General features: G+C 35.0%; 1 protein-coding gene across 1 annotated transcript in view; it reads right to left on the bottom strand.

Moving 5' to 3' along the window:
* The window catches only part of KIF26B (kinesin family member 26B), a 559622-nt gene that overhangs the window by 529133 nt on the left and 5489 nt on the right, over positions 1 to 25000 (bottom strand). Inside the window, exon 2 of the mRNA XM_053711042.1 lies at positions 19578 to 19979. Within this exon, the coding sequence (XP_053567017.1) occupies positions 19578 to 19979 (402 nt within the window). The remainder of the gene's footprint in view (positions 1 to 19577; positions 19980 to 25000) is intronic.

Genomic DNA, 25000 nt, shown 5'->3' with positions numbered 1-25000 from the left:
GGAAAATTATCTCTACAGTTTACCAGTCAGGTGAAATACTATTCCACTTCACTTTTTTCTTTCATGATTCAGATAGAGCATGCAATTTTAAACAACTTTTTAATATACTTCTTTTATAAAACTTGATTTGTTCTCTTGGCATCCTTTGTTGAAGGATTAATTTAGGTAGACTAAAAGTTCAGGATAGAGAACGGAATTACTTTTTAATTAAATTGGAAAGTTGTTTTTTTTAAAACGTCATGACCTATACAACCCATGTACATTTAATTTTGACATTACTGTCCCTTAAATAATGTTAGTTGGGTTAATATAGTGAAGGCAGATTTACAGAGAGAAAACAGTGAAGAAAATTTTCAAACATTTGTCTTTCAAAAATGCACAATTTGTAATATTAAAATCTATAACATGAAGAAACTAGTACTAGATATTTTCTTATGGATAAACTAAGTATTATGCACACCCTTAAAGGGACTTTTAATCATTTTTTTCTTTCATGATTCAAATAGAGCTTGTGATTTGAAACAACTTTCCAAATTATTTCTATTATCTAATTTGTTTTGTTCTCGTTGTATCCCTTGTTGAAAAGAATACCTAGGTAGGCTCAGTTGAAGCTGATTGGTTGCTGCAAATATATGCTTCCTGTTATTGGTTCACCCAGTGCGTTAATTAGGATACCAAGAGAACGAAGGAAATAAGATATTAGAAGTAAATTGGAAAGTTGTTTAAAATCGTATTCTCTATCTAAATAATGAAAGAAAAATTTTGGGTTTCATGTCCCTTTATTATTATCGGTTATTTTTAGAGCGCCAACAGATTCCGCAGCGCTAACAATAGTTATGCTTTCCATTCATAATTAAAGGGACACGAACATGTAAAAATGTCTACAGTTTAATGAATCACTGGTGTCTGATTGCTGTGAGATATTTTTCAAAATACGGCAATAGTATTTAATAATGTCTTCTTGCTCAACCTACAACCTACTGTGATGTTTGGGTTTTTTTTAACCTGTAAAACATGGCAGAATTCTGTAGCTCCGCTTGCATGCAAAATATAAAACATATTGGGTGTAAATGAGGGAAGGGAACTAGGATAAAATTGTTCTCTATAGCCATAATTTACAGAAAGACAGGGTCATTACCTCACTTTCCAACTCTAAAGAGCATAAACATAGTGGAGATTTACTACTCCCTATGCCTTCCCAACAAATGAAAGGATTTCAATTATTCTCAGAGAAGCAAGCAAGGTGATGTATACTCTGTCTGTTCTGGGACCTGTGTCATGGTGCGTGACCAGGGTTTAAAATATCAGAAAAGCTGACCTATGCAAAGATCTTCTACAATTAGTTGACGTTGAAGTAGCAACAAATGAAATAAAAATCATAATATAGATAAACACATATGAGGTATGAAGTTAATGTTTGCTATATATCTGCCTATCTGTCTGTCTGTAAGTCTATACTAGTAAATTTAAAAAACAGCATTTAATATCTCAAACAAAATTATGTTACTCATTGGATTTATACCTAGAAAATTAACAATGTAACACTTAATAATAATATAAATTTTATTTATATATATATATATATATATATATATATATATAATTCATTAAAATTATGGGGGGAGATAAAAAACTGAAATTAAAATCCTACATGTCTCAAAATTAGATCAATGTAAATATTTGCATAGGAAATTAGCACATCTAGGCAAGTATCCCTGCTTGCTTTTCCTCAGAAATTCTTAATATAATTGTTTCCAATGCAATTCTCTTGTGCATTGGAAACAATGTATATTAAGAATTTCTGAGGAAAAGCAAGCGGGGATACTTGCCTAGATGTACTAATTTCCTATGCAAATATTTACATTAATCTATATATATATATATATATATATATATATATATATATATATATATATATATATATACACTGTATATATATATATATATATATATATATACACTGTATATATATATACAGTATATGTATAGTTATTGTGAGGCATTTTCAATTTAAAAGATAAGGGATTTATTTAGACATCATGAATATTAAAGGGATATGAAACCCATTTTTTTTTCTTTTATGATTCAGATAGAACATTCCATTTTAAGAAACTTTCTAATTTAATCCTATTATAAATGTTTCTTCATTCTTTTGGATGAACTCCGTAGTCACTATGCAGTTAGGTGAGGTGGTCTGAGTGAGTATATATGCTATTTAAAATCCGACATTAGGTATTGGTTATATCCATTGTCATACATTTATTTATTTTTTGTTGATTCTAATGCCTCACGATCCTCCATTAGGATTGTGAGAACTCCCCTATAATGTTTATATCCAATGTTTAAATTCATTGTATTAGGGCATGTTTAATTATGGTTTTTTTTTACTATATATGTGTTTGTGCACTTATACAGCTCCATGTGCACCATGTACTATATATTATACAATATTTTTCTCTAATGTGAATTTAAAGGGACAGTCAAGTCAAAAAAAAACTTTCATGATTCATATAGGGCATGTAATTTTAAACAACTTTCTAATTTACTTTTATCACCAATTTTGCTTTGTTCTCTTGGTATTCTTTTTTTTTTTTTTTTAATTTTTATTGTACATAAAATAAAACAAATAGATATGACAGGGCATTCCCGACATCATGAAAACAAAACAAAAAATTTGCCATACAAGGCAATCATCTCATCCTTATTACAACTATAATTTTCGTACTTCAGTTTTATACAAACACAAAAAAAACACAAAGAATTCGCCATACAAGGCAATCATCTCATCCTTATTACAACTATAATTTTCGTACTTCAGTTTTATACAAACACAAAAAAAAAAAAAAAAAAAAAAAGGGAAAAACAAACCCACAACAAGGGAAGGGGGGGCCCCCCAATACTTAATTCCAATTTGGAAACTCATTTCTAGCAATCGCATTATTCAATGTTTCTGACTCTCTAAAAGGGTATATTAACCGTTTCTGTTCTATTTCCGAAAAAGCCTGAATAAATCTCCTCCACTTGTCAAGGAAGCGTTTGATCTGAGTTTCAGAATTAACTGTCGTATCAAATTGCTCCACAATTAGTTGTCCCTTAATTTTATTAATACATTCTATTAAACTGGGGGCTTTCGTGGACTTCCAATATTTCAGGATTAAAGACCTCCCTATTAATATTGCTGTATTTACAAATTTAAAATTAATCTGTTGTCTGGGAGTTTGATACATAAAGATAATATCCTCTTTTTCTAACTTAATCTTTTTCCCGTTAATTCTGTTCAGCCAGAAATTCAACTTACTCCAGAATTTTTGAATCTTTGGGCAGGACCATAGACAATGAGTCAGATCCGCTAAAGGGAAGCTGCATCTAGCACATTTATTTTCGGCATTTTTATCCCATTTAGCTTTTACGGCAGGTGTAATATATACCTTATTTATCACTTTCATTTGGGACTCTCTCCAACCTATAGATAGTGTTGCTTTGTCTACTAAATTGAAACTTTTTTGTAGCCTCTCAATTGGCTGTCGCCAGCTTGCTGCTAAAGCCCCTATTCTTGTTGTTTCTTGGAACTTTTTTATTATCTTGTACCAAAAGGAGATAGAATAGTTTCCTTGACTATACATATTCAGTACCATATTCATCTTTTCGCCTAAGCTATCTTGTATAGATTCTTTGTTAAAAGTTTCTAGAAAATGCTGTATTTGCAAGTACGCGTAAAATTCATTGTTTGGGATTCCAAACTCACTTCTTAAATCCTGGAACGTTCTACAAGCTTTAGTGTCCCTATCTTGCAGTTGTTGTATGAAAGTGAGGCCCTTCCTCTTCCATCTATGAAAGACTTTCGACTCTATTGCTGGTATAAAATTGGGGTTCCCCACTGTAGTCAAGTATTTTGAGTATTCCGGGCTAACTCGTAGTAATTTCAGAAGTTTATGCCATGCAATAATTATATTCTTAACGGTGGATAGCTTTTTAACTTTATCTGGTAATTTCCCATTGTAATGTAATAAAGCTTTTAAGCCATATGGGGCCACTAGAAATTCTTCTATATCATTTGTGGCGAAATAGTTTGCCTCTGTTAGCCATTCTAATGCAAATTTACCCATACATATTAAATTATATAGCTCTATATCTGGAAAAGCTAAGCCACCCCCTGATTTAAATAGTGACAAATTATGTAATGCAATCGCTTTACGTTTGTTGCCCCATAACATTTTTAGACAGTCCCTTTTAAATGATACTAAATCCTTACGATTGATAAATCTAGGTAAATTTTGTAGCAAGTACAGGATTTTAGGGAATAGGACCATTTTAATTAGGTTTATTTTACCTGACAAGGTCAGTGGAAAATTAGCCCAGCTGGCCATATCCTTAGACAATTTTGCCCAAATTTGCGGGTAATTTAGTGTATACCAATTTTCAGGGTCTCTAGACAGTATGATACCTAAATATTTTAACTTTCCATTTGCATTCTTAAATGGAGCATTCTTATAACTATCTCTTTTTTCTTTTAACCAAAAAATCTCTGATTTATCAAGGTTTACTTTATAGCCAGCAAACTTACCGAATTCACATAGAATTTGAATTAGTAGAGGAATATTTTTTTGCGTATCTCTTAGGAAGACCAGTAAGTCATCAGCGTATAGTAAAAGCGTAATTCTTCTATTCCCTAGCCATATCCCATCTATTTCCTTTCTCAAATATATCGCTAAAGGTTCAATAGCTAAATTGAACAAATAAGGGGATAACGGGCACCCTTGCCTGGTTCCTTTCTGTAAAGTGAAATTTTGTGATATATTACCATTTATCAAGATGTTAGCCTGCGGCTCGTTATATATCAGTTGTACCAATCTGAGGAAAGAACCTGTGATTCCAAAGTTTCTAATTGTTGTAAATAAATGATCCCATGTAATCATATCAAAGGCTTTTTCAGCATCTATAGATGTGATAGCCATATCTGTTTGAATCCCCTTTCCCTTTTTTTTAATCTGGTTCCAATAGTAGTCTATTATCAACTGTACTTTCCTCAGATTGGTTGTAGAAGTCCTATTAGGCATAAAGCCAACTTGATCTTTATGTATTAATGGGGCCATCATTTTCTTTAGTCTTTGGGCAATTACACTCATAAGTAGTTTATAGTCGCTATTTAACAATGAGATGGGTCTGTATGAACCCATCTCTTCCGGGTTCTTACCTTTTTTCAAGACTAATGAAATTGTTGAAGTTGTAAAATATTTGGACTGCATTTTATTATTGATATATATTTTATTAAAAAGGCCTTCTAACGTAGGGATTATTTCTTCCTGCAAAATTTTATAAAGTTCTATCGGAATCTGATCTGGGCCAGGGGCCTTGTTAATCGCCGTTTTATTAATTACTTTCTTTATTTCTTCCTGTGATATAGGTCTATTTAACTCGTCTAAGTCTTCTTTATCTAGCTTTGGTAATCTAATTGTATCCCAAAAATCTGCTTTAGCTTCCAAATTAATCTTATCCTTTATATATAAGTTTTGGTAATATTTATATATATACTCGTTTATTTCTTTAATATTAGTCAATCTCTCTGATCCCTTTCTAATCGTCTCTATAGCCCGTTTCTTCTTCCTGACTCTTACTAAATTTGCCAAAAATTTACCAGCCCTGCCACTATGTCTGTAGAAAAACGCCCTTGTTCTAAGATCTTCTTGTCTTACCTTTTGCATGAGAAAAGTGTCTCTTCCTAGTTTGGCCCTTATATATTTGTCCCAGAGTGTCCCTGATCTATCACTTAAGAACGCATTATAACAATGACGTACTTGTCCTGCTAGCTGTAACTCTTTCTGTTGTGCTATCCGCTTATTTTTCACTAAATACGCCTTGATTTCCCCTCTAATGAACGCTTTAAAAGCCTCCCAGAAAATTTCATAGCTATTTTCATATTCCTTATTGTAATACATATATTCCTGCCATTTTCTCTTTAACCAGTCCTTGAATTGTACATTTGTACTTAGGTAAGTCTGGAAAAAAAACTTTGCTGGGTCTCTTTTGACCCCTTTAAACTTAAAATTTAGTACGATAATAGCATGGTCCGATATTACCACCTCTTTGATATCTGCTAATAATTCTGTACCTAATAAGTTTTCCGAAATCAAGAAAGCATCTATCCTAGACATAGTTTTATGACTATGGGATATACAAGAAAAACATTTTACATCTGGGTTCTGAATTCTCCAGATGTCCTTAAGTCTTAAATTTTTACACAAATTCTTAAGTAATTTAGTTTCTGCTCGGCTATTGCTATTCCTAGAGGGTTTTAGCCTGTCTAATGTTGGATACATCACCATATTTAGATCGCCTCCCAATATTATGTTCTCCGTACCATATTTCATTAGAATGACTTGAATCTTGTTCCAGAAAGCTTTATCTAGGCTATTTGGACCATAAATATTGCATAAAATCAGAGATCTTTCGTATACTATAATATGTAGAATTGCAAACCTTCCTTCTATATCTAATTCTTTCCCCACAACTTTATAATCTAATTTTTTATTTAATATGATTGCTACGCCTCTTTTTCTTGTCGTGCAGGGTGTTGCAATCACCTCCTCTACCCATCCTACTTTAAGTTTGTCTAATTCCTGTTTTTTTAGATGTGTCTCTTGTAACATAATTATATCTGCATTATTTTTTTTACATTGTTTCAAAATATTCTTCCGTTTCCATAATGAGGAAATCCCTCCCACATTCCATGATATTACTTTTAGTTGTTCAGCCATCAAATATTATAATAAACCCTATAGTGCATTGGGAGAGAAAAAAAAAAAAACAGGGGGGGGCCCCTTGGGTAAGGAAAGACAAGGATGGGAGAATAGAACACAACATAAAACATAATAAACAATAAATCAAAGCATAATATAAAAACCAGATACAGAGGAACCCTCCTCCGTATCGCCCACAAATGCTGAGAACATCATGCTCAGCTAGAACTATAACCCTAACTGCTCTTGGAAGCTCTAGCCTATTAACCATAATATTAAAACTATTAATCATCTCAAACTTTATTCTTTCTTAGAACCTGGTTAATATCTTTTTTTAAAGTACTTCCTATATCTATGTTCTTGTTACTAAGAATTCTGTCTAGAGTATAGGAAATCTTTCGCTTCTTTGTAATTATTCAGTAGAACGTTTCCCTGTTCATTAAAAATTTTGATTTTGGCTGGATATATGATTGAAGCTTTCAAGCCTGATTTGATTAAACTTGTACAAATAGGCACCATTTCTTTTCGTTTTTTTGACGTTTCTACTGAAAAATCTTGGAAAAGCAAGATGTTATACTCTCCTATCTTTACTGGGAATTTTTTCCTATATTGACTCATAATCATGGCTTTATCTTGAAAGTTCAAATACTTAACAATAACTGGTCTAATCTTAGTCTTACCATCTGCATAGGTTCTAACGCTACCTACTCTGTGCGCTCTTTCAACCTGTATCCCTTGTGGGGGGATTTGCATACCCAATCCTAGAGGTAGCTGTATTGCCGTAAAGTGTATTAAATCCTGAAATTCCTCTATCTCTAGGAGTCCTATAATTCTGACATTGCTTCGTCTAGCTCGGTCCTCTAATTCTTCAACCTTATTTTGCAGTACATGTATTTGGCTAGATTGTTCCTTTAATTTAGTCTCATGTCTGACATTCATATCTTCTATATCAGATATTCTGATTTCTGCTTCTTGTAACCTCTCTGAAAACTGTTTAACTTCTGCCCTTAATTCTGAAATGTCCCTCTTTACCTGGTCAAATTGGGGCAACATAATGTCTGATAATTGTTTTACTAGGTCCTGAGACTCCATTGTATATATATTTGATGTTTCAAGCACGCTTCTATCCTCTATGTCTAAACTGTTTCTTTTTAGACTTTTCTTTTCTTTCCCTTTTGGTGGCATTGCCGGTGATTTACTTTTAATAGTGACAAACCTTTCCATATGTATGTGTATAAGTGGTATAGACTAATAAGGGCCTAGTGGTGGCCTAAACAGATCCAGGTGAGGGGACTGGAGAAGGGGAGAAAAAAAAAGGAAAAAAAAAAGGGGGATAAAAAGGGGAAGTGATTGACGTGTGAGGGGTAAATTCTGAGTGGTGTGTTAACACTTATATTCGTGTAGGGTGTGACTAACTACGGTAATGCCTGATTATAAATCGAGAAACAGTTATCTGTATTTTTTAGAAACACTCAATTATATATAGATGTCAATATAGCTCATATTCCTTAGATACCCAATGTCTCAGTAGGTTTCCCAGCAAGCCTTTATAATCTGTTATTATGTATATGCTTTCAGAGCTTTAGCTAACCACAGTTAAACATTTAACTTTTCTAGGATTTTCTTAAATTACCATAGTTATACAATGTTAAATCTTAGCCTATTACAATACTTTGGGAACCTAGTGCTTTGTATCTTGCCACAGAAAAATTAAATATAGCTTAATATATAGCTCTTAAGATTCTCTGAGCAGTCCAGTTCCTATTAAACGTTCTTATAATTAATTTTCCAAGTGTCTCTATAGATATATCCTTCTATTGGTGCTAAGGGCAGACTGTCGCTGACTATTTGCACCAAATCTAGCCGATGCTTCGCCCTGTTTCTACTTGTCAGTTATAATTGCCTTCTTGCTATAGGCTCCTGTATAGACAGATAACAAAGATAACAAAGTCTTAGACTGGCAGCATTCAATAGCCTTTATAAGCTTATATAGCAAACTCGTCCACGGGCCAGTTATTTTTCTTTCAGCAAACTTTATAGTGATCTTGAGTATAAGCCGCAACCAGTGTAAACCATACCAATTAGCCCAGAGAAAAACGGGAGAGAAAAAAAAAGGGGAGTATATTCTTCTCCTTCCTGTTCCGCCAGGACTTCACCCACCTTGCGGTACCTGGCTAACAACAGCTGTAGTATAGAAGTTTCCTTACTCCATGAGATACTGCTACAGCACTTTCTTTTACTTTAGGCATCTCAACCATTAATACAATATACAACAAGCATCCTCTGTTGAATCTCTCCTGGACGCCTTATTATATGTTATTCTTCGTGGGGGGGACCCTGTTTGCATCAGTATGCTGTTTCATATTAGGGGGGGTTATTACGCTGATCGTCCTTCCACGAACAGGCCTTGTCTACTTGGGGACCTCCTTCCTTAGCCCCTATTCCACCAATTCTTTACATACTCCCCAATAGGCATCATCAAAAGTGCATACCTGGCCTTGTCCTGTCTCCCTTAATCTTCGTTCCCCCCACACCGGTTCTTCCAAACAGTAAAAAGAAAAAGTACCTTACATTGAGGTTGTTTACTGTCTCTCCGGGCTTGCAAGCGGACTTATCTCTTGCCGTTTGTAGATGTCTCTCCACTCCGGAGCTCAGCTCCTCCAAGAGGTGACCCAGGCAATGGGTCTGCTGTTACGCCTATTTCGTGGCGGCCGTTTTGCTCACCCTCCGTTGGGTTCCAAGCTTCCCGCTACTGCTGCGGGCACCAGGCAGATCGCCTAAAGGTCAGGCTTGTCGAGTCAAATCCTCGGAGCACTTGGGGCTTGTTGCGCACTCTCTCCCAATCAAAGCGCTACCGCACGCAGCGTCCGTGCAGCTCCGCCCCTTCCGGCCGTCCCCGTTCTCTTGGTATTCTTAGTTGAAAGCTAAACCTAGGAGGTTCATATGCTAATTTCTTACACCTTGAAGGCCGCCTCTAATCTAAATGCATTTTGATCGTTTTTCACCACTAGAGTGCATTAGTTCACATGTTTCATATAGATAACATTGAGATCATGCACATGAATTTACCATGGAGACAGCTCTGATTGGCTAAAATGCAAGTCTGTCAAATGAACTGAAATAAGGGGGCAGTCTGCTGAGGCTTAGATACAAGGTAATTACAGAGGTAAAATGTGTATAATTATAACTGTGTTGGTTATGCAAAATTGGGTAATTGGTAATTAAGGGATTATCTATCTATTAAAACAACAAAAATTCTGGTGTTGACTGTCCCTTTAAATATATACAACTTGAATTGTAATTTTTATAAATGGGGGCTATTCTTCTCTGATTAGGGGAGGGGTTAACACCTGATATATACACTTGAGTTTGTTCACTTTTCACTTGGTCTGATTGATCCCGAAACGTTACCTGTTTGTTTTTGATGTGCCATTAAAGCACCACATTTGCACAAATCTAGAGAGCGCATGCCTTTTCAATTATATATATATATATATATATAGTTACTGTGAGGCATTTTCAATTTAAAAGACAAGGGATTTATTTAGACATGATGAATATTAAAGGTATATGAAACCCATGTTTTTTTCTTTCATGATTCAGATAGAGCATTCCATTTTAAGAAACTTTCTAATTTAATCCTATTATAAATTTGTCTTCATTCTTTTGGTATCTTTATTCGAAAAGCAGGAATGTAAGCTTAGGAGTCGGCTTATTTTTGGTTCAGCACTTGGGTAGCACTTGCTGATAAACATATAAACACACATGTGTATTCCCTCATACAATGAAAACTGAAAATGTTATTTCTCCCAAATATTTGAAGCCGAGTTATGTAAAATATTTGATATGTTGACCTGTGATGTGGTGTTAACAGTTCCTAGTGGCCTAACTTGCAAAGCTAATCCTACCAAATGCTGACAAATTACTGCCCTGGGCCATTTAAAATCACATTTCTAATACAATAATCCTATCTGCATTACAATGAGTCAGGGAGAAATGATTAGGCCCTGGAAATGTTTGCACAGCGAATCAACGTCCATTCTTGCCCAACTATTCTTGTTAACAAATGAGGAAATGAATGCACCAGTATTGTATTGTGACCCAAAAGCTTACTTTGGTTCTCAATACACTTGTTTGATGAGATGCTTTGTTAGATATTTAGCCTAATAAAATACTTAAAGGGACACTGAACCCAATTTTTTTCTTTTGCGATTCAGATAGAGCATGCAATTTTAAGCAACATTCTAATTTACTCCTATTATCACATTTTCTTCGTTCTCTTGCTATCTTTATTTGGAAAAGAAGGCATCTAAACTTTTTTTTGATTCAGTACTCTGGCCAGCACTTTGTTTTATTGGTGGATGAATTTATCCACCAATCAGTAAGAACAACCCAGGTTGTTCACCAAAAATGGGCCAGCATCGAAACTTACATTCTTGCATTTCAAATAAAGATACCAAGAGAATGAAGACAATTTGATAATAGGAGTAAATTAGAAAGTTGCTTAAAATTTCATGCTCTATCTGAATCACGAAAGAAAAATGTTGGGTTCAGTGTCCCTTTAATTATCGAGTAATAATACAATTGTAATCTTGTCAAAAATAAAACGTTTCCAGAAGTATACAATGATTCATAATTTGTGATATGCTAATATTTTTAACATGTTACAAGGAGATTGTATGAAAAAAGTGCATAATAACAAGACAATGCAACTGCACTTACTCTGTATATTTTTCCTCATTTGCTGGCCCCCTGTGCCACGTAAAAGTGATCAGCTAATCAGATCAGACTAGCAGAAGCTGATGCCTCGGAAAGTGCGTTTGTAATAGGTTTGTGCAAAAGTTGTATAATGGAAGTAAAATGTTAAAGAGACATGAACCCCAACATTTTTCTTTCATGATTAAGATAGAGAATACAATTTTAAACAACTTTCTAATTTACTCCTATTATCTAATTTGTTTCATTCTATTGGTATCATTTGTTGAAGGAGCAGCAATGCACTACTGGTTTCTAACTGAACACATGGCTGAGCCAATGACTTATTGGCAAATATATGCAGCCACCAATCAAGAGCTAGAACCTAGGCTCTCTGCTGCTCCTGCTATATAAACCTTTCAGCAAAGGATAACAAGAGAAGGAAGCAAATTAAATAATAGAAGTAAATTGGAAAGTTGTTTAAAATTCTATTCTCTATCTGAATCATGAAAGAAAAAATTTGGGTTTCATGTCCCTTTGAGTCTCCTAAAACTGAATGCTCTATCTGAATCATGAAGTTTAATTTTGACTTTAGTGTCCCATTAAAGTCTATCTACAAATTGAAGGAAAGGAAAAATAACATTTCATTTGGGGGTGGGGGGTTACATTTTCAGTGACACTTTATATCAAGTATGGAAGTTACGGGAATAATGAAAACGCCCAAAGATGGTTTCCACCCCAAAACACCCAATGCAAACTGCATACAATATTGACAAAATAGGAAAATTGTATTATTTAGTATAATCTGTAAATTGCAAGAAAAACACAGATGCCAGTTTACCAAATTATATTATTATTATTTTTACTATTATTATTATTATTATTATTATTATTAAAGGGATAGGAAAGTCAAAATGTAACTTGCAAGAATCAGATACAGCAGGTAATTTCAACATTAAAAATCACTTCTATTTTCAAATGTGCTTGATTCTCTTGGTATCCATTGTTGATAAGTAATATGCACATATCCCACACTAGTACACATTTGTCTCTTTTGATTGGTTGAATAGATGTGTTCATCTAGCTGCCAGTAGCACAATGCTGTGCCTTCAGCAAATGATATCAAGAGAATGAAGCATATTTGATAATAAAAGCAATTTTGAAAGTTGTTTAAAATTGTATATTCTATCCAGGTCATGAATGAAATGTTTGGGGTTTCCTGTTTCTTTAATAATATTCACTACCTAACAATTGTCCACATCCTGTGGGGTTGTCCAGGGTTGGAGGTATGTCCCGCTTCCCTTCCGCAGCCTCTTGTGTCCCAGTGAGCCATGCCCATGATCCAACTAGACACACCCACTTCCCACCCCCACACAACCATAGAACACCCATAACTCTGCCCTTATATAAGTGACTCTGCCTCTTCCATGTGGCCCACAAGCTCCTTGACCCACAACATCCCGGAAATCACCTGACAAATGTTCCGCTGTTCTTATTTAAAGGGCTGGACACTCAGAAGCCACAATATTCAAACAACAACAATATACATAAAACCAACAAACACCTCATATCTGATTCACACAGGAAAAGACAGCAATGCTAAGAACACATCACAGGACAGATTTTTACAATGCAGGACAGGCTCCTGAGACAATAACACCATGAAACAGGAGAGGCAAAAACCAGGACTGATGATCATTGTAATGTAATTAACATGTCATGTGATGTGTTTGTCAATTTGCATACAGAATGTTGATTGGCTGTTGGTGTTTCTACCATATATGGTAACAAGTTCAGTTAGGATAATAAACAGTTAGTGACTAGATGCAGCTCTGTGTTCTCTGAGTTATTCCTTGGTAAGACACTAATTTGAGTGACTACACAAGAACAATACATGGTGTCAGAAGTGGGATGTGAACCCACGCCTCCATTCTAAGAACAATACAATCATTATGATGTACTATAATGATTATAAATTAATACATATTGAACATAATGAATACCATTGTACCAATAACAGCTAAATAATATCAGCAGCATCTGAATAACTTTGTGCATTTTCATGAATTTAAAGGGACACTGAACCCAATTTTTTTCTTTCGTGATAAGTTAGAGCATGCAATCTTAAGCAACTTTTTAATTTACTCCTATTACCATTTTTTCTTCATTCTCTTGCTATCTTTATTTGAAAAAGAAGGCATAAGCTAAGGAGCCAGACAATTTTTGGTTCAGACGCTGGACAGTACTTGTTTCTTGGTGGGTGAATTTATCCACCAATCAGCAAGAACAACCCAGGTAAAAAAAATGGGCCGGCTTCTAAACTTACATTCTTGCTTTTAAAATAAAGATACCAAGAGAATGAAGAAAATTTGATAATAGGAGTAAATTAGAAAGTTGCTTAAAATCGCATGCTCTATCTGAATCACGAAAGAAAGAAATTGGGTTTAGTGTCCCTTTAAAGTTAAAGTTAAACTTTCATGATCTAGATATAGTAAACAACTTTCCAATTCACTCCCATTATCAAAATATGCACAATCTTTTTATAAGCACATCTTCTGACACACCTTCTCCTACTGAGCATGTGCAAGAATTCACAGTATATGCCTTTCACTTCTATAAAGGATTAAAGGGACATTGTAATGTAATGTTTTTATCATTAATGAATTCTCATTGATTTATTATAGCAGCTGCAGAAATTAAATATATGGGATTTTTTTTAAAGATTAATTTAATGTATTTAAATTGGTTGTTTTTTTGTTTGCTCATTGAAGCCATCACCCACTGTTCTCAAGTATTGACCCAATTAAATGGACTGAGCAGGAGGAGCATACCTGCTCAGATTATCTCTCTATACACAAAAGCCAACAATTAAAGGGACAGTAAACATCTTACAAGACATTTTTGTTGTGTTGATATAGAACAACATATCAGCTAAGTCTTAATGGTTTTTAAAACAAATTAACATCCTTTTTACTGCAATTATATTTCAATAGTCAAACTCCACCCACAATTTGCCTTATAAAGAGGAGCCAATCTGGGCTTTAGTCTGCAGACAACAAGGCTACCCACTGTTATAATGTTAGTATAAAGTACACTGTTTTGCAGTTGTTTTCAGTTAAAGCCAAGTAGGCACAGATATATGACAGAGTTATCTTTGAGAAGTCAGCAGGTGCATTTCAAGTTCTCAGAATTATAAATTGCTACATTTTCAGAGCTAAATTATATGAAAAGGGGGCATATAAATGATTACAAAGCTGTTTCATTACATTTCATATAAAAAAAATCTAAAGATGTTTGCCATCCCTTTAAGACTAATGAAATCTTAATTTTACAGTAGAATGTCCCTTTAATTGACCAGTAAATACAGCCACTATAGAAAGCCTCTTAAAGAGACAGTCAACACCAGAATTTTTGTTGTTTAAAAAGATAGATAATCCCTTTATTACCCATTCCCCAGTTTTGCATAACCAACACTGTTATATTAATACACGTTTTACTTCTGTGACTAACTGGTATCTAAGCATCTTCTGACCTCCCCTAATCACATGACTTTTAGTTTTTATCTATTGACTTGCATTTTAGCCAATTAGTGCAGTGTCTGCCACTGGCCACGGCGTGATTACAATGCTATCTATATGGCCTACATGAGCTTGCTCTCCCTTGCTGTGAAAAGCTAATAAAATAGAGGCAGTCTTCAAGGGCTTAGAAATTATCATATGAGCCTTCCTAGGTTTGCTTTCAACTAGAATACCAAGAGAACAAAGCAAAATTGTTGATAAAAGTAAATTGGAAAGTTGTTTAAAATTACATGCCCTATTTGAAAAATGAGAGTTTTTTTGGACTTGACTGTCCCTTTAAGCACATGCTATTTTATTTGCTTTTCACATCAGGAGACTGCTAGTTCGTGTGGGCCATATAGATAACATTGTGTTAACACCCAAGGAGTTATTTAAGATTTAGCACAACACAGCACTAAATGCAAGTCAATAGATAATAAATATAAAGTGATGTGATCAGGGTCATGTCAGGGTGAAGTCAGTGTCAGAAGATGCTTAGATACAAGGTAATCACAGAGGTAAGAAGTATATTAATATAACTGTGTTGGTTATGCAAAACTAGGGAATGGGTAATAAAGGGAGTATCTATATTTTTAAACAATAAAAATTATATTGTAGACTGTCCCTTTAAGACACCTATTTTTATAACTAGACCCACAGCAGGCATTTTTTGTTAAACATCAGTGTATAAACTAATCAACAAAGTCTTTGAAGTGGAATTGTACACAATACAGTTTGATAAGACTTTGGATCGGCATAGGAAAACATTTGTATTGTCCTCTGGCAACAGATCTCACATGGTTGCTATGTACTTCTGATTGTAAAGCAGGTCAGCAAAGAAGAAAATGATTAAAAGATAGAGCTGAACTATCAAAGAGTTGGTTATTGTTTTTATTTATTGTTTTAAGTAAAAATAAATTAATGTATAAAGATAGTTGTAATGTTTACATGTTTACAATATGTGTATCTGTCTGTCTGTGTATCTATCTATCTATCTATCTATCTATCTATCTATCTATCTATCTATCTATCTATCTACCTACCTAACTGTCTGTCTGTCTATCTAATATATCTATCTATCTATCTATCTATCTATCTATCTATCTATCTATCTATCTATCTATCTACCTAGCTGTCTGTCTGTCTGTCTGTCTGTCTATCTATCTATCTATCTATCTATCTATCTATCTATCTATCTATCTACCTAGCTGTCTGTCTGATTGTCTATCTAATCTATCTATCTATCTATCTATCTATCTATCTATCTATCTACCTAGCTGTCTGTCTATCTAATCTATCTATCTATCTATCTATCTATCTATCTATCTATCTACCTATCTACCTAACTGTCTGTCTGTCTATCTAATATATCTATCTACCTAGCTGTCTGTCTGTCTATATAATCTATCTATCAATCTATCTATCTATCTATCTATCTATCTATCTATCTATCTATCTAAACAGAGCTAGGATAGCACCAGTGGATGTGGGTTTTCATTAAAGTGATGGTAAATTTGCCTCCATAACTTTACATATTCTGAAAGTTCTTGTCATTACTAGCATATTGATCTGCTTATTTTTTTCAAAACTCAATTAAACTTCTAAAAATCAGCTTTTTTTTTTTTCAGGCTCCGTTACCTGATTCAAAGCAGCCCCTGTCAGAGATTTTCTGATTGTGGTATTTGATTGGCATCTCTTTCAGCCAATAGGAGTCTCACCATGCGCCCCATGGATTTTACTCACAGCACGCTCCCGTGCTTGTAACGCTGCCTGGAAGTAAAACTGCGCATGCGCAACTCAATACGCTATTTGCGCAACAAAACAGTGAGGCTGCTAATGGGTACAGGTATTTAGTTGCCCAAATAGCGTATTGAGTTGCGCATGCGCAGTTTTACTTCCAGGCAGAATTACAAGCACGGGAGCGTGCTGTGAGTAAAATCCATGGGGCGCATGGTGAGGCTCCTATTGGCTGAAAGAGATGCCAATCAAATACCACAATCAGAAAATCTCTGACAGGGGCTGCATTGAATCAGGTAACAGAGCCTGAAAAAAAAGCTGATTTTTAGAAGTTTAATTGAGTTTTGAAAAAAATAAGCACATCAATATGCTAGTAATGACAAGAGCTTTCAGAATATGTAAAGTTATTGAGGCAAATTTACCATCACTTTAACATACATTTTTGTGGTACAATCCAACGTCCATAAATTGGGTGGACCATGGAGATATTTAAATGAATGATTATAAACATAATATCCTTTGTTATATTTAGATACTATACTAGACTAGCATTTAGATTGAACATGTTTTGTATTGCATGTATGATAAAGCAGTCAGAAAATTGCCACCTCAGGTAATAATTCTCTAAAACTTACTCATCTTTCCAACCCTTTCCAGAATAACTGGAAAGGGTTGGGGTCTGAAATAAATATTTTATCATAAATAAACAATGGGACTATCACTCCAACAATCTAATCAATCTGTAGCATTTCTTTGGATGTATATATGTGGTTTCCTGTATATATATATATATATATATATATATATATATATATATATATATGTGGTTTCCTGTTTGCTTATATACTGTATATATATATATATATATATATATATATATACTTGGCCGGACTGTTATCCAACGGATGCTTGTCCGACGGACATTTGTCCGACGGATAATATTCCGAAAGACATTTATCCGGCTGCTGGGTGGGAATGAAGCTTAAAAATCACGGTTTTATAACATTTTTAATAGTGGACTGACAAAAGACAATTAAATCAACATATATAACATAAATATATATAATCTTCTTTGCTCTATATATATATATATACACACATATACATATATATATATATATATATATATATATATATATATACATACATACATATATACTATATATTAACTTATAATTATATTATGTGTTAAAAGTACATCGTGAGGGTAGGGACCCATGGATAGGTTCCCAGAGGCAGATGCGGCGCCCGAGTCCACTGATTGTAACAGAAAATGTTGGATCGTATCTGCCCTAGGCCGATTGCGTGATTGTGCTGTTCGGCATGCAGTCAGAAGCAGTGTATCTCGGACATATGTCTGACGGACGAATGTGCTTCGGCATTTTGTCCGTCGGAATTTTGTCTGAGCACCTATATATATAATCCTCACTACTGCAGCACTTCCTTACTGTATCGTCTAAAATGATCCATAATTTCACACACCTTTAAGAAAACATCACTCACTAAGTAGCTTACATCTAGGTAATTAACATTACTTTGCACAACATTCTTTGTGTGAGACCACTTAGTATAAGCAATAGCTGGAATTCCATGAAACATGACACATAAAATCCATTAACATTATTGTGAGTCAAAGATGTGGCAGATCCCTTAAAGCAACAATCCATATTATTCCTTTTGTTTTTACACATATCTTCTTTAACCTAATGTAAAACTAGGAAATCCCTGGAGTATAACGGCTGCAGTGCAAATGACTTGGACCAGTTAGTACCTGAGATATTTTGTTTTGAAAATCCCTCACAAAAATTCTCTAACAGAATCATGTAATTCCTACCATGCTTACAGGATTTAACTTTCTTTGATAGCATCATTTCTAGTATATTCAGTATCGTCTAACATGGGAATCCGTCATCTAAAACATATGTATTACATTACAGTTATAGGGAGGCGTTAGTGAGGAGTGATATGAACCTCTCTTTATTACTGTAGCATCCTCAGATATCAAAGGTATCAATAGAAATATATTTGCAAAGCAGATTTTTCCCATTTAGCCCTCTATTTCTGCTAGGTCATTGGTTTTCAAACCTGTTCTCGGGTCTCCCTAACAGGCCAGATTTTCAGGATTACCTTGGATGAGAGGACGTAAAAAAACTAGGTTTACTAATCAGCTGATTGTTTCACCTGTGCTCTAGTTCAGATATCCTAAAAATCTGGCCTGTTGTGGAGGCCTGAGAACAGGTTTGAAAACCAGTGGTCTAGAAGAAGTAGAAAGATAAATAGGGAAAATATCAATTTAAGAGGAGATTAATCTTATCATATATCAACAATTAAACATTTAATTGCAAAGGAATTGGTTGAAAATAGGTTTTAAATTATGAGAACTTCAGGAATAAACCTTTTGAAAAGTATGGTGAAATCCATAATCCTAGTTTCCTTTGCAGCGGCCAATTAGGGACAAATGTAAATGAGCTTGTTCTCTGAGCAAACCAATCACTTTGTAGCAGTTTGTATGTATAGGTAAATTTCACCATACTTAAGTTTGACAGAGGCACGCCAGCCTTCATGGAATTTTCATAGGGGTTTTACAACAAAAGCAGGTAAATTTAATAATGACTGTATATTGTAATGTTGTTTTATTTTTATTAAACATTTTAGAAGAAAATTAATTAAAGGTTTAGTTTAATATCCCTTTAAAGAAAAAAAATAACAAACAATAGACAGGTATGGTACCTCCTAATACTACTCAACTCCGGCCATGATCCATAGCTTTGTTCCATAGCTTTGTATATATGTATAACAAGTGTTCTCCTGCATTAGAGAGTATAACCTTTTCATAGAAATCACTTCTTACCTTACTGGAGTGAGGTCCAGGCAGCAGCAATTTCAGTGCCTGCCTCTTTAGTTCCACCAAACGTGCATTACAGTTCTCACACCACACACCCCTGTCAGACCCAGGAGATGATCCTCCACCACTGCCAGAGCCGGGTGAACCTGTTCCAAATCCCGGAGATCCTCCAAGAGATCCTGGAGAGCTGTTACCTATTCCAGGAGATGCAGGTCCAGGTGACCCGGAGAAGGAACCAGGAGAGGAAGTACCAGAACCCGGGGAAGGGGTCCCTGATGAACCTGGGATGGAACCTGCTCCTTCTGGAGCAGGACGGCTACCAGCGCGGGATTCTTCATATGCTTTTCTGTACCAACTCTCCGGGGAGAAAGGGGCAGATGATTTTGTGGGGGAACACACTTCATTTACCTGGAGAGAAAAAGAAAATTAAATTACTCTCCAGTAATAATAATAATAATAATAATAATAAAAAAAAATAATGTGGAAGAGTATGGCATTGTATATGCTTCTTTCTAAAATAATGGTTACCAGGGCAGGCAAGTTTGTGACCACTGATTTCTGAAAACCTTTTGCTAACTGGCAGATAGGGACAACTCTCATAGTAACGGTTGAATAGAACAAAACTCTAGAATCATATTGGGAAAAAAATACAGTGAATTGGGAACATTTGTTATGAAATGAATGCTGAATATGGCTGCCGCCAGCTATTTTCAGGGCTGGATCTTTTCTTGTGAAAGTGCAACACACTAATATCTTTCCAACTTCAGATCTTAGTGTGTCGCACTCTCAAAAGAAGAAATCCAGCTCTGAAAATCCCTAAAAAAAAAAAGTTTATTCAACATAAAAAAAACATATTTTCCAATAAACAACTACTTACTTAGAGCATGATTACAAGTGAAGCAAAAACGTTTGCGCGCTAGCGATATCAGGTTTTTATTATCATTTGCATGCAGGTCAAATTGCTTTGCCATTACAAGTTAAAAGTAAATGCGATCGTTTGAGCACAATCGCGATTTACGCTAAAATGATTACCGTGTCCTCAGAGCTCTGTAATCAAAAATACATTACAAAGTATAGTTACACTCATAATAATACTATCTGATAAAAAAATTTACATTTCACTCCTGTTGTGAAAAAAACTTACCTTTTAAACTTGACAGCTGCTCCAGCTTCCTCCGGTCGTCGCAAGCCATTTCTGATGTCAGAAATTATGGATAGGTCATCCTCCAATCACGGCTTCCACCCCCCCAGGGGAATCAGTGTCTGATTCAACGTTGTGATTGGAGGAAGCCTGATTCCTCATTTTAGACCCAGGAAGAGGCTTTGCGACGGGTGGAGGAAGCTGGAGCTGCCGTCAAGATTAAAAGGTAAGTTGTTTTTTTTCACAAAACGAGTAAAATGTAAATTTTGATTAATTAAAGTGCCCCTGTTTTTAATTGAATTTTTAAAAACCGGGAACTTTTGCATCAAAATTTACATTCACTTTAAATCTGTATTGCCGTATGTTATAGTTTATTGTTTGATTTTCATGTCTCTTTAACTTAAGCAGTGTTAGCGAACAATAGCACCAATATTTTTGAGCTCCACATCTAAGCCTATAACTGCAATAGTGAAAAAACTACTAATGTAGGTATTTTGCAAATAATGTTGTATTTGCAATTGCAATACTTTGCATTTTTGATACCATTTATTTTTCTTTGTCAGTTTTTACTCTGATCTTCCTGAACTGATGAGATGACCTTGGTTTATCTTGTTCTCCATAACACTTTTCAATAAAAATGTAAATGTTATGCTGGTGTCATGACATATAAAGGGACTTGAAAGTCAAAATTACATGTTCATAGTTCAGATAGTGTACAATTCATAAAAACATATATCAAATTGATCTCAATCTCAGATATCCTTTGTTGAAACGTATCTAATTGCTGAAGGAGGTTCAAGAGTGTGCATGTTTCTTAGGTACATGGCAGCAGTGTTTGTAACAATGTTATAAACATAGGGATCAGTCACAAACCTTAAAGGGACAATCGACACCAGAATTGTTGTTGTTTTAAAATATAGATAATCCCTTAATTACCAATTCCCCAGTTTTGCATAACCAAGACCTATCTCCTTCCTTGCTAACCCGTGTCACTAACTGTCTTTCTCACATCTCTTCCTGGATGTCCTCTCACTACCTCAAGCTAAATCTCTCCAAAACTGAGCTCCTCATTTCCCCCCTTCTTCCAAAATCTCCACCCCCAATATCTCTATAACTGTCGACAACTCCATTAATACCCCTACCCCGCATGCCCGATGTCTCGGGGTCACATTTGACTCAGATCTTTCCTTCACTCCTCACATTCAGTCCTTGGTTAAAGCCTGCCGCTTCCACCTTAAAAACAACTCCAAAATTAGACACTTCCTTACACAAGACACAACTAAGATTTTAATCCACTCTCTCATTCTTTCCCGCCTTGATTACTGCAACTCTGTCCTCTCTGGTCTCCCCACCTGCCGCCTAGCTCCCTTACAATCCATAATGAATGCCTCTGCCAGACTCCTTACACGTCGCTCTTCATCTGCTGCACCTCTCTGCCAATCCCTTCACTGGCTTCCTCTCGCCTCTAGGATCAAACACAAAATTCTCACTCTGACATACAAAGCCCTCAACTGCACTGCTCCCCCCTATATCTCAGACCTTGTCTCCAGATACTCTCCCTCCCGTCCCCTTCGCTCTGCTCATGGCCTCCTACTCTCCTCCTCTCTGGTTACCTCATCGCACTCCCATTTACAGGACTTCTCCAGACTGGCTAACATCTTGTGGAACTCTCTGCCTCACCCCACAAGACTCTCCCCTAGTTTTAACAGCTTGAAGCGCTCCCTAAAGACTCTACTGTTCAGGGATGCATACAACCTACGCTAACCTTACTTTATACCAGTTCCACTCCTCCATTGCTATCCCCTGAACCCCCTTAAGTCCAGCTGTTTGTAGATCACCTTCTTAAGAGCTAATTACAAAAGTGCAACTCTTGGCAGGGCCCTCTACCCATCTGATCCCTTTAATTGTTTTGCTGTACTACCCTCTGTTTACAGCGCTGCGGAATCTGTTGGCGCTCTACAAATAACCGATAATAATAATAACCAACACAGCTATAATTATACACGTTTTACCTCTGTAATTACCTTGTATCTAAGCCTCAGTAGACTGCCCCCTTATTTCAGTTCTTTTCACAGACTTGCTGTTTAGCCAATCAGAGCTGTCTCCATGGTAAATTCACGTGCATGAGCTCAATGTTATCTATATGAAACACGTGAACTAATGCCCTCTAGTGGTAAAAAACTATCAAAATGCATTTAGATTAGAGGCGGCCTTCGAGGTCTAAGAAATTAGCATATGAGCCTCCTAGGTTTAGCTTTTAACTAAGAATACCAAGATAACAAAGCAAAATTGTTGATAAAAGTAAATTGGAAAGTTGTATAAAATTACATGCCCTATTTGAAACATGAAAGTTTATTTTGGACTTGACTGTCCCTTAAACTTATCTAATGACTATCCACAGAAAAACACAAAGTCTGTGGGGATTTTTGTAGATAAATAATTTGTTACATTTTTCTAAAGGATTGTGATCAACACCATAGTGCTCAAAACTCCTGAGCCTACCTTAGTATGCTCTCATGGAAAGAAGCAACATTGTTATAACAAAGACCAAAAAAAAGTTCAAAAAAACAAATTCAAAAAACAATTCTAAATTCTATGCTCTTTCTGAATCATGAAATTATAGTGTTGGCCTCTATGGGGTTTTTTACACTTGTCATTTTTAAAGTGTACAGGCTAGAGTGATGATGTATGATAAGAGAATTCTTCTGAACACACTCTCTTTTATGATCTTTTTTAATTAAAAAAACAAAAACTTTGCACATATATAAAGTGACAGTCTACTCAAGAATTTTTATTGTTTAAAAAGATAGATAATACCCTTACTACCCTATCCCCAATTTTGCATAACCAACACAGTTATATTATTATACTTTTTACCTTTACTCATAAATAACCCCACCGGAGTGAGCACAATGTTATCTAATATGACACACATGAACTAGCTCTGTCTAGCTGTTAAAATAACATCAAAATGAACTGAGATAAGAGGTGGCCTTCAAGGGCTTAGAAATTAGAATATGAGCCTACCTAGGTTTCGCTTTCAACAAAGAATAAAAACAAACAAAGTAAATTTGATGATAAAAGTAAATAGGAAAGTTTTTTAAAATTGCATGCCCTATCTGAATTATGAAAGTTTAATTTTAACTAGACTGTCCCTTTAAATTCAGTGTCCTGCAAACATTTAAGATGAGTTTTACTATCAACACTAGTCCCCATGCATCTTAAAAAAGAACAGGTTTTATGGGTATTTCTGTCTTAGTAAATGATGAGTAATCAATATCCTACTACATCTTCATACAAAGAGAATCAATGCATTGTATGGTTACTAGAACAAACTCAATTGCTGATCAAGTTTACCTTATACAGTATCATTTGGCATTAATTATTTAATTAAATAATTAAAACCAAACGATATAAGGCAAAAAGAAAATAATTATTTTCCTTCTTTTAGTCCCTCTCACAATGACATATTAGAGATGCTATTTCTACAGTTTCAATTTTTATTCAACCAAGAGAGCTTTATAGGCATGAGTTTTGTTTACTTAAAAAAAAAAAAAACTTTTCATTTCTTAGTATGTAAATGATCTCTTACTAAAATTATTCAGATTGCTTTAAAAAAGGAGCAATCTAATTACTGAACTAAAGAATAAGGTTACTTATAAGTTAAAACGCAATGTAGCTAAATTTGATGTGCACATTATCAATATGTAACACTAGGACCATTTTTTCAAGCTTAAATTATTCGTACTACCAGAGTCAAATATATTTAAATGTAAAAAAAAACAAAACATTTAATTATTTATTTAAAGTGATGGTAAAGCCAAGCGTTTAACAAATTACCATCACTAAAAATCAAGGGGAGTTTAAGTGATGAAATCTAAAAAAAAGGGTGCTAGGCTCACCCTTTCTGTGCCGTTCCAGCAGTTCCGGCTACCCACAGCACATTGGTCTTCTACCAATGAGGTGCCGCTTGCATCTCTAAACCAATTATTGGTTCAGAGGTGCAGACGTCACCTCATTGAAGAAGACTGATGTGCTGTGCGCGGCCGAAGCCGCTGAGTTTAGCACTGTGCAACGGCACAGAAAGGGTGAGTTTAGAACCCTATTTTTTAGATCTCATCACTTAAACTCCCCGTGATTTTTAGTGATGGAAAATCCTAGCGTTTGTTAAACGCTTGGATTTACCATCACTTTAAAGATGACTTTGACAGTACAGTCTAAATATCCTCTAAATATTGAAGGGACAGTAAAGTCAAATTTAAACATTCACAATTCAAACAGAGTATGC

Source organism: Bombina bombina, chromosome 4, assembly GCF_027579735.1.
Source record: "Bombina bombina isolate aBomBom1 chromosome 4, aBomBom1.pri, whole genome shotgun sequence".
Classification (NCBI taxonomy): Eukaryota; Metazoa; Chordata; class Amphibia; order Anura; family Bombinatoridae; genus Bombina; species Bombina bombina.
The sequence above is the reverse complement of the archived record's forward strand: the minus strand, read 5'-3'. Positions and strand labels throughout refer to the sequence as shown.